Source organism: Siniperca chuatsi, linkage group LG9, assembly GCF_020085105.1.
Source record: "Siniperca chuatsi isolate FFG_IHB_CAS linkage group LG9, ASM2008510v1, whole genome shotgun sequence".
Classification (NCBI taxonomy): domain Eukaryota; kingdom Metazoa; phylum Chordata; class Actinopteri; order Centrarchiformes; family Sinipercidae; genus Siniperca; species Siniperca chuatsi.
In genome coordinates this window covers 18043609-18059883 of record NC_058050.1, presented here as the reverse complement: position 1 = coordinate 18059883, position 16275 = coordinate 18043609, and the positions used below count along the sequence as shown (strand labels likewise).

General features: G+C 38.9%; 1 protein-coding gene across 1 annotated transcript in view; it reads left to right on the top strand.

The window, feature by feature from the left end:
- Positions 1–16275, top strand: part of sntb1 (syntrophin, basic 1) — a 43656-nt gene that overhangs the window by 16549 nt on the left and 10832 nt on the right. Inside the window, exons 4-7 of the mRNA XM_044208049.1 lie at positions 6235–6352; positions 6522–6611; positions 8961–9097; positions 9254–9450. Coding sequence (XP_044063984.1) covers positions 6235–6352; positions 6522–6611; positions 8961–9097; positions 9254–9450 — 542 coding nt within the window. The remainder of the gene's footprint in view (positions 1–6234; positions 6353–6521; positions 6612–8960; positions 9098–9253; positions 9451–16275) is intronic.

Genomic DNA, 16275 nt, shown 5'->3' with positions numbered 1-16275 from the left:
GAGAGAGAGAGAGAGAATTGCACTGTTATGGACTTGTCTTCATCCAAAATGTGGTGCAACTCCGCAACATGCGCCAAAAAGTTTTAAGCGATTAGCCTAGCTTAGCATAAATACTGGATGAAAGGGGAAACAAATAGCCTGGCTGTGTCCAAAGTTTAAAAGAATCTGCCCACAAGCTCACTAATTAACATGTTGTATCTCATTTGTTTAATCTGGACATTAACAGAAATGTAAAAACAACAATTTGTGGTTTTCAAGGGAGTTACATGCTGAAGCAATTTCTTGACAAACAGCAGTTTATCTATCCACCCAACACTTCTGTGTGGTGTCTTTGCTGGTTGCCTGGCAACCTCACTGTAACAACCAAACAACAAATTCTTGTTTTTACACTTCTGTTTGTGCATAGATAAAACAAACAAGATACATCATGTCAGTTAGTGAGCTTTAGAGGTGCTGGTAGGTGGATTTTATAATTTACCTTGGAACAAAGCCAGGCTAGAAGTTTCCCCTCTCTTCCAATCTTTATGCTAAGCTAAGCTAATTGCCTCCCAGCTCTCCACAATAAGTGTATTTCTTCTTCAAAATGTCAAACTATTTCTATAAAGCTACATTTTGACTAGCTTGAAGACAGGGCCTCACAATCAGGTAATAAAGCAGGACATCATGCTATCATTGCTATCCCGTCCACCAGTCTACCAGTCTTCAGGCTGATGGAAAGGCGTGGCACGTACAGGGATGAGAAGAGATGATAAAAGACAAGGAAAGAGAAGTGAGGGAGAAGAGAAGAGACTTGATTTATCTTTATTTTAACTATGTAACGTTCTGAAGATATTTTACTCACCTTACTGTAACATACACTGTATAAGGACATAAAGTTTAACTTTCTGTGACATTGGTGACAGCTTTTATTAATAAATTATAGGATTACACTGTTATTATTTACAGTGTGGGTTAAAAATGTTATGAGAAGGTGTGGAAACAGCTTGTAGAGACCAATCTGAAAGGGAAGGAATCAAATGAATCTGTGTAACAAACCAGTTTTAGTGGTTAACAAGTGTTTTCCTGAAAATGGGAATGTGTTAAACAGATTTTCCCTTAAAAAATATGAAATTAAATGTAATCATAAATGTCAATGTGACTTTCAGCTGCACTTTTACAAATCTTGGTTGAATTATTATACCTTTTATAGCACAGTAGGGTTGAATAGTCACTTTGTTGGCCATAACTGGCTGACCAATAAAGTCAGCTAGTTATACAAGGAATTGGGGTCAATAACTCATTGAGTGACAAGGTGAGTTTTTTGCTTTACACAGATAACACAGTGTTTTGTGGTTTGATAGAGCTGGAGGGCAGATTCACAGGCACAGAAAATGTCCTCGGCCAAATTTACCTTGACCAGCATGTTGTTGTTTTTTTAAGTTCCTTCCTCATCCTCACAGCCAGGACAAATTCCCCTTGACTCACCAGTAAATACTTAGTAAATGTTTAAATGGGAGGACACCCAAGTTGAAATGAGGTCTGTTATATTTAATTAATGAAACTCACATTTATACTGGAAAGTTAAATACTTCTGGTGTTCCTAGATAATGTGCATCAGTTAAAGATTGCAGGGCAAGACTAAATCTACTCTCTGTTTTTCTTATTTTGGGTTCAGAGCTGAAATGGTTTAAGAGGCTTTATGTTACGTGACAGGGAAATCTGGCTTATCTTTTTTTTTTACTAGACTTGATGCAATGTTGCATCCCTCTGAGGGTTTCTCTCTTCACTTCAGCAGATGCTGTTTAAACTGTGTGTAAGCCTGAGAGGACAGACAGGAGAGGGGGATATGAGGAAAGGCGTGGCACATACAGTGATGAGAAGAGATGATAACAGACAAGGAAAGAGAAGTGAGGGAGAAGAGACTTGATTTATTTTTATTTTAACTATGTAATTTTCTGAAGACATTTTACTCACCTTACTGTAACATACACTGTATAAGGACATAAAGTTTAACTTTCTGTGACATTGGTGACAGCTTTAATTAAAAAATGATAGGATTACACTGTTATTATTTACAGTGTGGATTAAAAATGTTATGGGAAGGTGTGGAGCTGTGGCTTAGTGGTAGAGTGGGTTGTCCACCAATGGGAAGGTCAGCAGTTCAATCTTGGCTTCCCCTAGCCACATGCTGAAGTGTCCTTGAGCAAGACACTGATCCCCAAATTGTTCCTTCAGTGTGTGATTGTGTGTGACTGATTAGTTAGTTTCTTTTTTAAATAAAGAGAGATGGGATAAAAGGAAGTGAGGAGGGGTGGAGGAGAAAAAGGAAAGAAATTGAGAAAGAACAGGAAAGGCAGAGATGAGCAAAGATAAGGAAAATGAGAAGAGAGAGATGCAAAGAGACAAGAGGAGAAAATGAATTAGCACCTACAATGGATGAAATCTACCTCTTTGTTCTTTCACTATTAATCTGTGTCATTACTGAGGCAACATACTTGAAAAACCTGCAGTGAATGTGACTGTGTTAGACTTGGATATCCACAGAAAACATGTTAGGAGAAGATGACTCCTGGCAGAACCAGCATGGTTCCTCACAGTGTGACAGTTTTCTACAGTACATCAGGATAACCTTGACAAGTTTTTGAAAGGATGTAAAGACTTTTTTATCTCTCACCTAGGTCAGGTGTATGCCTGCATACTATGATATAATAACCCACATACAACTGGAATGATACAACATCTTACTAGCATCATTTACTGTAACATGTACTGCATCTACGCAAAGCCATATCTCCTGACCCCTTAAGTTGTCTCCAGCATCATTGGTTCATTGTGGAGGTTTGTAATTCATATCACATCATATCTTTTACCTTAGAAACCTACAGCTCTTGTGGCCAAGATGAAGTCCAACTGTTACCCCTGCTTATTCACAGCATTTTCAACAGATGCAGATCAGCCAAGAGATGGCACTTTGTGGACCTGTGACAGTTGCTCAATATTTACATACACTTTAGTGTAGAAATCATGATTGAAGGCTTGATTTAGACTTAAAACATAAGACTTGGACTCGAGTTAGACTTAAGCCACAAAAATCAGGACCAAAATACTTGCTGGTATTTCCTGGGACTTTTCGCCAAAATCTGAACCTGTTTCTTATGAAAAATACCTGCGGGATCCATAGACTTTTGGCATGTGTGTGCTTGTATGTCTGTACTGAAGACTGTGTGTGTATTGAAACACAGACTCTTTCTCCACACCATATCCGATTACTTTTCATGCTGAAATGGCAGTTTACAGTTCAGCTGTGTGGCAAAATATTTATTAGATTAAGTGAGGAATTAAAAAGGGACGTGCAGAATATGTAAAGGTAAACTATGCAGACAATTCAACAAGTGGCTTAATCAAACACACAGACCTCCATTCTGGATCAGTGCAGCAGGGCCGATTGAAGAGCAGCATTGAACAGGTGGCGCACTGAGTGCAGAGGATCACTCTAACATTACAGCTAAATGTCCAAGAACAATGCTGCCATTCGTCAAAGCACTAAAATAACTCCAAAATGCGATGGATATCCATCCCTGCCACTGCACTCACTAATAACCTCTGGTCAGAACTGTATAGATGGTCAAATGCATCCATATAACTACTCGGAAAACTGGTGAGAGGACATGCTGAAAACCAGAAGATCAGACAATTCTCAATGATTGAATGTTATTTGAATCTCAAAGATAGTGTACATGAACACAATCCTATGAATCCCAGTAATCCCGGGAAAAGAGTAATATATTCCAGAATAATATTCAAATTATTATGCCAACGCAATGAAAGGACTCAGCTACATAGAAATGCTGTTACATTAGCTTTAAAAGGAAATATTCAAATGTCATGTCATTTTAAAAGTTAGCATTCAGAGACCCAAAAAAGACCTGCAACTGACTTGCAATTTGCTTATGAAGAATTGCCTGCAAGGACTTGAAATGTGACATGAGATATGCTTTGCCAAGACATGAGACTTGTCTTGGACTTGTCCCAAAAAAACTTGAAGCTTATGTGTGCAGCAACAATTATTCCATGTTGAGTCATCATCTGGATTTACGCAGAAGCAGGGTGGGCCAAAACAAACAATTAAATTGATTAATTGTGAAATCTAACCATGTTTTCTTGTTCTCAAAGGTAATCTGTGACACCAATTTAATAGCTTAATTTCAATAGGCATATATTTTGTTTTGTTTTATCAAAAACATCAGTCTTTCAACAGTATTGTCACATGCGTTGTTGCTTTAAAATGGATATTTTGCCATTAAAACATTTCCTTCATGGAATTGTTGTGTATGCATACAGAGTTCTTCAATAAATATTTAGAATAAAATGACTGCATGAATCACATCTGTATGCTGGAACAGACCTACCAAGCTTGAATACATTTTTGCTATATATAGTGATAATCCTGTGAGAACAACTACCCTTTGATCAAGTAAGAGATTGATCTTAATTCAAGTAGGACCATACTTATATAATTCCATACATTCAAGTCCATATAGCGGTCATCCAATCAATATGCTGTTCTCCCAGTGATTCCCCATGTTAATGCATTGTGTCATGCATGCAAGAGATGGGTAATTTTGCCCCAAAGCCACTCACACATCTTGGCCAGAAAATGGCAGATAATGCTTCCTCTAGGTCTAGTATAACTCATGGGAGTCAAGTTGTTGCTAAAACAAACATCATCCTTAAAGAACCTCCTCTACCAAATGCACATCTGGCCCTGGAGTCTCCCTTCTTCCTCCCTCTGCTCTCCCCTTGCCTGTCCTTAATCAGCTTGCCTTTTACAGGCAGCAGTTGTATTTTAAACCCAGAGAAACACCTGGAGCTCATCTAGACACACTCTCCCTCCTCTGAGGGTCTGATGGAAGAGCAGATTCATCACATTCACTGGGGCTTTTCCAGGTCCCCAGTGTGAACTGTATGAATAAAGAAAGCTGCAAAGAAAGCATGTTTGCAGAGTTGAAACCACCCTTGGAGTAGTTTCTATTTTAAACCACTGGGAGCACATGGACAGTGGAGTGCTGTTAACAGGCATGCTAGATTGTTTCAGAGTTGGTGGTAAACTCAAGAATGCATTTCCATTCATTTTGTGAGTTGAAACAGAACCTGTCCTCCCAGAAAATTGCACTGGGTGCATCCTGCAGCACATTTTACTGACTGTGCTAAACCCCATTACCATTACCCCGTTACCTCATTTCATTCACTATAGAACAGTCCCATGTTGACACAAAATCTCACATCTCTATTTTCGACTTTACCTTTAAGGTTTTAAAACTACAAATATTGACTGGACTAGCAAAGACCACAGAAGTAACATTAACAAATTCTTAAAATGAGCATGATTTCACTTTAGCTTCAGTTACAATATTTTGTTGTTTTTAACTACTCAGACCTCCTGGGACAAACACACTGAGTTCATATTCCTCAAACACGGCCAAATCTCAGCATGAGCACACAGTGAAGAGTCATTTACCATGTATGGTCCTCTTAACCTCTCAGTCAGCCATACCTAATTATAAAAGTTAATTGTAATATCACTCTTACTTTGCATCCTTATTCTGGACTTTTTCTTCCTCAAAAATGGACAACAGACAGTTTACCTTTCCTTTAGCATACCGGTTCAGAGTATCTTCACAGTTGGTTTTACCCCACAGAGATAAACACTAACTGTACTGATGCTACTATATGAAGCAAAGGCTGCATCTCGTACCTTTTTAAAATTCATTGAGCACACAATCAAAGAGCCATTCAGTGAGATCAAGAAGCCTACAGATGCATTTCTCTCGAGGCCAGAAATACTCCCATATGATATAAGGAGATTAGTTATGGAAATTTAGTGGGAGACAGCATTGTGTCATATAGCCCACAGAGGATGCCTGAGCAATCCCTGTTTTTCGTGTTTTGAATTGACCTGAATAAATTCAAATTGTACTTCATTTCATTGTTCTGACCGAGTGCCCATTTTCAAGTGGATGAGATAAACGAGCATCTGTTGAGGTTGCAACCTAAATGGATAACATTTGGTTTCTAAAACTATGAGGTGAAATTAAATTGAGTCAAATTGTGTCTGCCTGATAAGGCTAGCAATAGATTTTCAATATTCAAAAAGGAATTTATTCATCCAAGGTTGTGAACTATAAAAGTTTTAGAACCCGTCCAATGATAACAGAAAGGTTAAAGCTGTTTAACTTTTCTTATCTCCTCCTCCAGACAACTGGAGCTGCATTCCCCTGATGCCAGGCACACCGTGGTGCTGCGGTGCCCAGACCAACCATCTGCCCTGTCCTGGTTTTCTGCCATGCACTCCGTCACATCCACACTGGCACAGGTCTGTCATTGATTTCATTGATTTTACAGGTCATTCTCATCAGTGTAACCATTAGAATTAGACATTTCAATGATCACATACTTTGGCCATGATTCAGCTCCTCAGAGCTGCTTTTAATTTAATGCATCCTGAATGATCATCTCTCCTAAAAACTGTCATCCCCCCACAGCGGGCACTGGCAGAGGTCATCCAGAACACAGCCAGGACGGGGGTTGCTGGCAGCAAAGAGATACGACACCTGGGATGGCTGGCAGGGAAGGTAAGAGTGTGTGTGTGTGTGTGTGTGTGTGTGTGTGTGTGTGTGTGTGTGTGTGTGTGTGTGTGTGTGTGCATGTGAGAGAGACAGGGAGTGTAAAATGCTTCATAATAACCAACTGTACAAAATAATGTGTGTGTGTGACACCGATGCTTTTAGATTTCTCACATTTTTAATGGGGTACCTTCTCTCTTATTACCATTTTGTGACTATGGTCCATGTGTGTGCTCTTCTATCTTTGCAAGGATCAGTTTGAGTTTAACTCCTAAAATGGTGGACATTTTTGGAAAATGAAGACATTTTAGTTGGTCCTCTCATTTTCAAAGGGCTGTTTAAAGGTTAAGACTTAGGGTTTTAGGGTTTTTTGTGTCTACACCTGTGAAACATGTGCAAGATATGTCACATTTGCTTGTTTTTTTATGATATGGGTTGTTTTTTTGACATACTTTTTAGGGTTTTGTTTCATATACTGTAAAATTATATTGTTACAATTGTTAACATTTTCACGTCTTGTTTTTAGGTGCATCACCTATTTATTAATTGATCAATTGCATTTACATTTTTTTTTATTTAGTGGCTAGGCAGGCTACTCTTAATGTCCCCTTGAAATATGTGTCAGTTTGTGTGTAAAGGCCACGTCATGCTTTAAACGAGCTTCATACGACGTTTCGTCCAATCATGTCTGAAGGCAAAAGCTTCAGCTTTCAGCCCAGAAAGTGGGGTGAAAGATAGGTGGGAGACGTGATATCCTTTCAATATGGGAATAACAGTGCACACATTCAGACAATCTTTCCTTGAAAACATTCATAGTGTTGCACAGGTTTGTACATACTAAAAGTAACAGAAGTAATTGTGAAACAAAGGTTTAGGGCAATGCTTGGGGTTTGGCATGTAGTTGTGATTATTAGGGGTTAATGCTATGAGCTCAGGGATGCAGAACAGCAATCAGGGTATAGAATTACAAATGTGTGTGTATTTGTGTGTGTGTGCACAGGTACCTGTGTTTGCATGCATATTTTTGTGTATCTCTTCTGTACACACACGCCCACATCTTTGAAATTCGCACGTACACACATAGGTAAAGCTTCACTTTCTCTTTCACACACAGACATACACACCTGTGCACACATATCCACACACACACACACGTCTAATTTAGTCCTCATGAATTTGCCAATATTTGATCCTTCAAATTCAGTAGAGTACTGTTACTTAGCAACATATTGTCATAATGTTAAAAAACTGACCCTTGACCCTCAAAATCCCACGATATGATTGGCTGAGGCAGAACTTCAAAGAGCAGCTTAGGATTCCATGGCTGGGCTGCAGATAAGCTTTCATAATGAGAATAGTTATGGAGCAGCACGTGTGTGTGTGTGTGTGTGCGTGCGCACGTGCACATGTGCTCTAAGTTAAGAGATTTAACAGTGTGTGTTCTGAAGGGAAAGCGAGGGGTTTGCTTGTTAGGAGGGATGGGTGGGCGAGGAGCCACAGCAAAGCAAATGCGTAGAAAGTGTACCTGCACCTGCACACCAGCCACCTTTATATTTAGCTAATTCCCCACTGGGTACACAATATAGTTAGTACAGACCAGAACAGCTTTGCAACAGCCCAAATTAGAGCTTTTTTATATTTTTGGAGCATTTTGGAGTGAAATGTGACAGAGAGACAGATGGAAAGAGTTAAGGTAGACAGTAAGTGAGAGAGAGAAAAAATGTTTACATACCCAGTCTTGGATTAAGTTGAGAGTTGAAAACTGGTCTACACCCACTGCTGAATACATACTGAATCTTTTACATATTAAACACACAGATCATTCCTCTCTCTGACACAACATTATTCTCATAAAGCAGCTTATTAGCACACAACCATTGATATTGATATGAAATACCTGCTTTCATCTAAAATCCTGAGGATGACTTCAGTATTTGTGACAAATATAAGAGGGCATAGGTACATCAAATCCTGCAGCAACAAATTCATCAAGGTTGTGCTTGATTCCAATTCAACACGAGCAACCTTGTCAGATTAATTGCTTATTGTATTCACTGAAATAGATTAGAATCTTAATTATCAGTTAATTTATCAACTAGATTTAAACTTTTACAGCTCTGTGAGAATCTGTTGACATTATTAGAAAAATTAATATCTCATACTTTTTTGGGCATACTTACCTTAGGCTCTGGTAAGTTAACACTTAAAACAGTGCAATAATACATTAAAACAGCTGCAAACAGCTTCTTTGCAGTTTCTTTTAGTCCCCCCATGGCACTTCACAGGATGAGTGGGTACAGAAAATGGATAGATGGATACAACCTTCCATGTCTCAAAGTGTATCTGTTTGTGCTGCAGACAGAGAGTGAGAAGCAGTGCTGGAAGCCGGTGCTGGTGGTGGTGACTGAGAAAGACCTGCTGCTGTATGACAATCTACCACGAGGCAAGGAGGCCTGGCAGAGCCCTGCACACACTTATCCACTTTTAGCAACACGGTAGGTCCACCACCATAAAGACATCACAAATGCACACAGTATATTTGCTCCATAAAATATTTCGGATATTTTATATCATAAATATATTATATAAGACAAAAATGCCTTCTCCCTGACAAATACAATATGAGTTTATGTGTGTATGTGTTAATCCAGTCTGGTCCACTCTGGCCCTGACCGGGGATCGCCTCACTCTGGTACGGAGCTGTTCTTTGCCACTCGGACTGGCACACGACTGGGCATCGAGACTCATCTGTTCCGGGCTGAGACCACCAAGGATCTGTCTATGTGGACCAGACAAATAGTCAATGGATGTCACGCCTCAGCTGAGATGATCAAAGAAGTCACTACGAGTAAGTACTGATACATAAACACTCTGATTCAGTAACTTAAAGACATAGAAACATACACACACTTAGCTGCTATAAACAGAGACAGGAACACACACAAACATCTAGCTGTGGATGGAGCAGAGTGAACAGTACAGGTCACTGTGCTGGATTCTGTGATGCTTCCTCAGATGTGTTCAGGCATGCTGCAGCAAAACATATCCAGAGATATTTAAGAGGCTGCAAGGGGTCTTGCAAGCCTATGTCTAACTCGGGTGCTTAAATCAAAATGTATATATACACACATACAGATTTCCACGTCCACTCATACACTGAGATAGAAGAGAGTTTGTCATATAATTTGACATGCCATATGGAAAATGTGGAAAAAGCACTTGTTATTTATAGAAAGGAATGCTATTCTTGTGTGTGTGTGTGTGTGTGTGTGTGTGTGTGTGTGTGTGTGTGTGTGTGTGTTTTCATGTTCTTATATTCCAGAGGGGACTTTAACCTGAATGCACACTAACACATGAGGACCTGTGTCACCTTGGGGACAAAAATTGAGGTCCCCACAGGTAGAGACAGCTTTTTGAGGGTTAAGACTTGATTTTAGGGTTCAGGTTACAATGAGGTTAAGGTTAGGGTGAGGATAAGGGTTAAGGTTAGGCATTTAGTTGTGATGGTTAAGGTTAGGGTGAGGGGCTAGGGAAAAGCATTATGTCAATCACTGTCCCCCACTGGGATAGTGAAACAAATGTGTGTGCGTGTGTGTGTGTGTTGGTACTTGTACTTGCTACATAGTGAGGACAGAAACACATTTTTACCTACAAAGTGAGGACATTATGGTTAGGGTAAGGGGCTTATGTCAGTGACAGTCCTCACAAAGATAGAAGTACAAGGATGTGTGTGTGTGTGTGCATGCTGTTTGGTATTGGGTCTTGGACGTCCAGGAATTCCAACAGATGATTCCCCCTCTCTCTCGCTCCCTCTTTGCCTCCCTCTCTCTCCAAGCACAAAATGTCCTGGGAACTGCACTTCTCCCCTGGGTCCCCCTCCTCTCTCCATCTATGATAACACCGTGCCAAATTAAGTTTCACTTCAGACTCCACTCATATATGAAACGGCGAGTATCCAGCAGCAAATGATACACGACCCCAACACTACATCCTTATTGTCAGTGTTGTTTCTGCATCATTTATGGCCACCAAACTCTTAAATCCTGTCGGCACCCAATGATCTAATTGTAAACGTTACGCTGTGATTTGCATAGCAAGGCTTCATCCATGTCTGCAGAGCGGTTCAATTTGAATTTAACACTCCAAGGTGTTTGATAAAAATCAGATTTTGTATGTAATGGTAGTTAGCAAGGAAATGTGAATGTTAAAAGGACATCTTATTTAATCCCATGACAAAACGCTGTCTAGACTGAAGCAAGCTGCTCAGAATTGACGTGCTGTAGCTTAAATGTGGCAGTGAAATCAACAGTTAAAGTTAAAGGTCCTGCACACCCATGGTACACCCACACAGGTGATGTCACTTATTTTGGATGATAAGAGCTCTTGAAATGAGTGTGTGGGAGTGTGCAGACTGTGTTTGATTGACATCTTCCTCAGTCTCCTGTTAGCATCGTAAATATTACACCTTTGTCATTCTTATTGGTGTACTAACCCTGCCTACTTTCAACCTGAGCAGAGGTCTAATCAGCCAGGATGAGTGAAAACATCTGTGAGAGTGCGCAGGGCCTTTAAAACCTGCATTAATTGTTTTTTGGGCCAGGGGGAGCAAGAATAAGCTGTTAACACACTACTCTCATATTATCACCTTTTAAGTTGATATAGTGAACTTGTTAGAAAACAGTTTCTTACTATACATCAAGCAGATATGTAGCAACATTAGTATTAATTTGGAGTTGTGGTTCTGGCCACCCAATGAATGTCCAGTATTAATTCTCCTTATAGCTCTTTTTTTCTCACCAACACTTGAGGGATGAGCCAGAATTTTAGCTGCTAAATGCTAGTGCAGCATTTAGTCGTTTGGTTCTGTAATGTACTGTGGGTTTTTGGAGCTTTTTGCCAAAAACAGCCACCTGCTGCACCAGAAAACAACACTGATTAGAACCAAAACAGGAAGGTAGCGGGCCATAAAGCCAAAACAATAAGCTGAAAGATGCTGAAATGATCCACAGAGCTCCGTAGACTCTCGGAGGTCATTTGATCCATTGTTAATATAACAATACTAAGAGTCCACAGCAATGCTAGCAGCCCTTACTTAGTACTTAGGCACATTAGCATTAGCATTGAGCTAAATGCTAACACCAGTATGGCAACATGCTCACATAACACATGGCAATACTAACATGCTAATGTTAAGGAGGTATAGGCCTAATGTTTATCATGTTCAGCGTCTTAGCACTAGCGTGCTAGTATTTGCTAATTAGCACTAAAGTACAGCAGAGGCAGAGGATGTCACTAGTTTTACAGGTATTTAGTCATAAACCAAAGTATTGTACAAGCTAAAATTTGTACCTGATACAGTAGAGTAAATGTCAGCAGCCTTACCGAAGTGATTACAATTTTTATTTCATCCTGATGAAGACATGGATATCTGTAACAAATTTAATAGCAATCTATCCAGTAGCCTAGTTGTTGAGACATTTCACTCAAAATCACAAGTCAACCTCATGGTGGTGCTAGAAGTCATGGGATCACCAAAATCATTAGGATTCATCCTCTGGGAACCTGAATGTCTGTACAAAATTTCATGACAATCAATCCAATAGTTTTGAGATATTTCAGTGTGGATCAAATTGGTGGACAGACAGACCAACATCACCATCCATAGAGCCATGCTGCTACCATAGCTAAAATATTTGTTACAGCACCTTTAATTTTGTAGTGTAATACTGATTCAGGATACAGGTCAGTGACACAGGCCAAAAGAAAAAATGAAAAAATGAGAATGGTTATGAATATTTATCGCTCATCACTATTGAATTTCTGTCTGTAATGGATCCCATAACTTTTGTGAAACAGATTGATGTTAGCACCAAGCCCTCGGTTTCTTGTTATGGAAGCAGAAAAGTAATTTACACTTCCCAGAGAAGGAGTGTGATAATGCATACAAAGTGCATTCACTCATTTTTCAGCAGTTGCCACCTGAGGAGTTGTTGCGCTGACCTTGTCAGCTTTTCATCTGTGTAACATTCTGATAAATCACTGTGATGGTTTATTCACTGTCAAGGCTCGTGATAAAGATTTGCTTTGAAGAGAGATCAACTCTCAATCATTCACTGGGCAGCAGGCCATTCTTAAAAATCAAATTTTACAGGCACTTGGCCTGCTGTCATTTATGTTATTATTATGTCCAAGGTGACTTAAACTTTTCAGAGGTTATATTGATATTTTGAGCAATTATAATAATAATAATAATAAAACTTATTTATAGAACAATTGAAGATTTACGGTATGTTCTTGTCAACATAGAGATATGTTGCCAAACAAAGTACAAAGTGCTTTACAACAAGATAAATAAATACAACAGTGAATGATAAAATACACAAAAGCAATAAAATAAACAGCCAGTAAAATCAGGATATGCTTCCCGTTAAAAATGTGTTTCGAGAGGAGACTTAAATGAAGACACTGACCTGCCCTGATAGCAAAAGCTCTGTCCCCCTTAGTTTTCATCCTGGACTCAGGAATAGACAGAAGACCCCTGCCCGAAGATCTCAAACTACGTGAAGGTTCATAAGGGATTACAAGGTCTAAAATATAGTCTGGAGCCAGGCCATGAAGAGCCTTAAAAGTAATCAATAAGATCTTAAAATCAATCCTAAAACAAACAGGGAGCCAATGTAAAGAGGCTGAAACAGGTGTGATGTAGTCGAACCTCTTGGTCCTGGTTAAAAGCCTAGCAGCTGGGTTTTGTACAGCCTGCAGTCGTGTCAAAGTTTTTTGATTAAGACAAGTGAACAGGCTGTTACAATAATCGAGGTGTGAGGAGATAAAACATGTACAACAGTTTCTGCATCACTAAAAGCAGGATATGGGCACTGTGTATCATGTAGTCACAACATCAAGGTTTAAACCCTGCTAATGTCCACTGCATATCTGCTCTCTTTTAAAATATTCATAACATTAGTTGAGAAAACAATCTCACCAGAGGGTCCATTTAGTAGTTGTTCTGGAGCTTTTGATCATAGCACATGATCTTCATCAGCAGACGATGGATACCACTCTTATGTCTGTACACTAAATATGAAGCTACAGCAAGCTGTCGGTTACCTTATCTTAGTTTAGACTAGCCTAGGGAAACAGCTATCCTGGCGCTGTCCAAAGGTAACAAAATCTGCCTTCCAGCACCTCTAAAGCTCGCTTACTAATGTGTTATGTCTCTCTTGTTAATGAAACCCAAAGTGTAAAAACCTCAATATGGTTGTGGTTTTACGCGGGTTTTGAGTGCAGTGACGCAGTCTTTATGATAAGCTACGTTAACCGGCTGCTCAAAAGCCCCAGAACAGCTACCAACTTAACCTTGTGTTGACATTGTTTTCTCAACTGCTGTGGCCAAGGTCAAGAATAAACAAAAGATCTGCACACTGTAGAGCTCCCAGCAATTTTAATTGACCAATGTTTCGATCTAACAGAGATTAAGGCATTGTCAAATCACCATCACAAAGCAGATCAAGCAATATATAGACACAAACACATTCATCACTCAGGTGATTGTGATCTACATGATTGGACCAATCAGAGCTGTAGGAAAAATAGAAAGCAGTGATATATTATTTGCCCAAATTTTTTCTTAGCAATGCAGGCAAGTTCAGCCTAGCAATTGGCCAAAATTTGTATTGATACCTATAAGAGGAAAGACAACACAAACTAAAAAGAAGAGAATGAAAAGGGAGGTGGGCATCAACAGATATAAACTTTTGGGAGAGACAATCAAGACATTCATTGAGATATCTGTAAAAGTGTATCAGTGAGGGTGGGTTGTGTTTGAATGAGTAATCTCTCTTGATTAAATTCAATTGGGCTTTATTGGCATGGGAAACAGATGTTAACATTGCCAAAGCATGTATGAAATAAAAACATGAACATGTGCTATTAGAAAATAAATAGATAAGTAAGATTATATATATATATATATATATATATATATATATATATATATATATATATATATATATATATATATATATATATATAAAAAGGAATTAAAGGCCTGTCCCACATATAGGCAGGTTGAGTTCAGTGATTAAAGCAAATAAAAGCCTGGGCTATTAATTGAAGATTTACGGTATGTTCTTGTCAACATAGAGATATGTTGCCAATTTGTCTTGTTCTTTGATGATCAAAATGTCCAGAAATTGATTTGTGAGTAATCATAATTAACCGTAAATTTGAGATGATGACTGCTTGCATTTAGAAAATGTGTGAAATCCAATAATTATTTTGTAGTACCTGACCAAAGGTGGAATATGTCATCAATGTGCCTTTGCCAAAGACCTATATGATGAAAAAAAGGATTATGCGAAGAATTCAACACAAACTCTTATTCAAAGTATCCAACGTATAAAGAAGCATAGTTTGGAGGCATATAGCTGTGCCTTTTAACTGCAAATAAAAAGAATATTTGTACATGAAAAAATGTTTTGTTAGAACCAATTTGGTTAATTCTTTAATACAGGCAATCTTGGGATTCATATCTGAATGAGAGGACTGTAGATAAAAATCAACCGCTTCAAAGCCTCCGTCAAGTGGTATATTGGTATGAAGTGATTGTACATCAAGCGTAACCAGTAACATACAATATTATCAACAGGAAAGTCAATAGTTTTTAAAATGTCAGTCATATCAAAAGTATATTTTACATATGAAGGCAAAGAAGTGACATGAAGTTTTAGAAAATAGTCAACACATGTTGATATTTTCTCTGTTAAAGAGCCAATACCAGCTAATCTACCTGGTGGTTTTTCTACATTCTTATGTATTTTGGGTAATGTGTATATAACTGGTGTGACTGGATGATCTACTTTCATAAAATCAAGTTCTCTTTTAATAATGTCTCCACTCTCAAGAATAAACTTTGAACCACAGATTCAAAACATAATTTTATGACCAGCTTCAGATTTGTTTGTTTAAAGTCAGTATTCCCACTTCTCCTTGTTCATCCACACCCACAGCCTTCTCACTAATGTTGTTGTCAAAGGTGACAGCTGTAAAACATGTTAAATTGTCTTAGAGGTCGATTCGGTCTCCTTAATGAACAGGTAAACAGCTTAATGACTTAAAAAAGCAATTTTACCTCAGTGGTTGTGGAAAATTAACCTAGTAACCTGCTGTGACACTTGAAGCTTAGCGCAGTGTGATGCAGTTTCAAAATATGAAGTATACCTGCTGCTAATGTAATTTATACATATAAAACAAATGACAGTTAAAACAGAGTTTCTGTCCCTTAATAACCTTTTAGCATTTCCACTTGTCGTGATGGTAACAGAGTTAGTGTCTCCTTCTCCTCTCTCTCTGTCCCTCATTCATTCTGTTCCTCTCTCTGTCTCTCAGTGTTATCACTCTCAGCCCCTCCTTCCCTCCTTCTGTCTTTTCCACTCACTGTCAGGCAGAAAGAACGGCTTTTGTTGCAGTCTTAAAAGCCCCTTTCTCTGTGTGTGTATGTTTGTGTGTGTATTCTGGTGGGAAACCCTGCTTGCCCCACAGATCAAGGCTCTCAGGTAGACAAGTAGAGTTTCAGGTCTAATTTTCACTCCTGAACACAACAAAGACCCGACACTCTTTTCCCCATTTGCAACTGTTATGCCATTAGGGAGACGTTTGTCCTGCCAGATTCTTA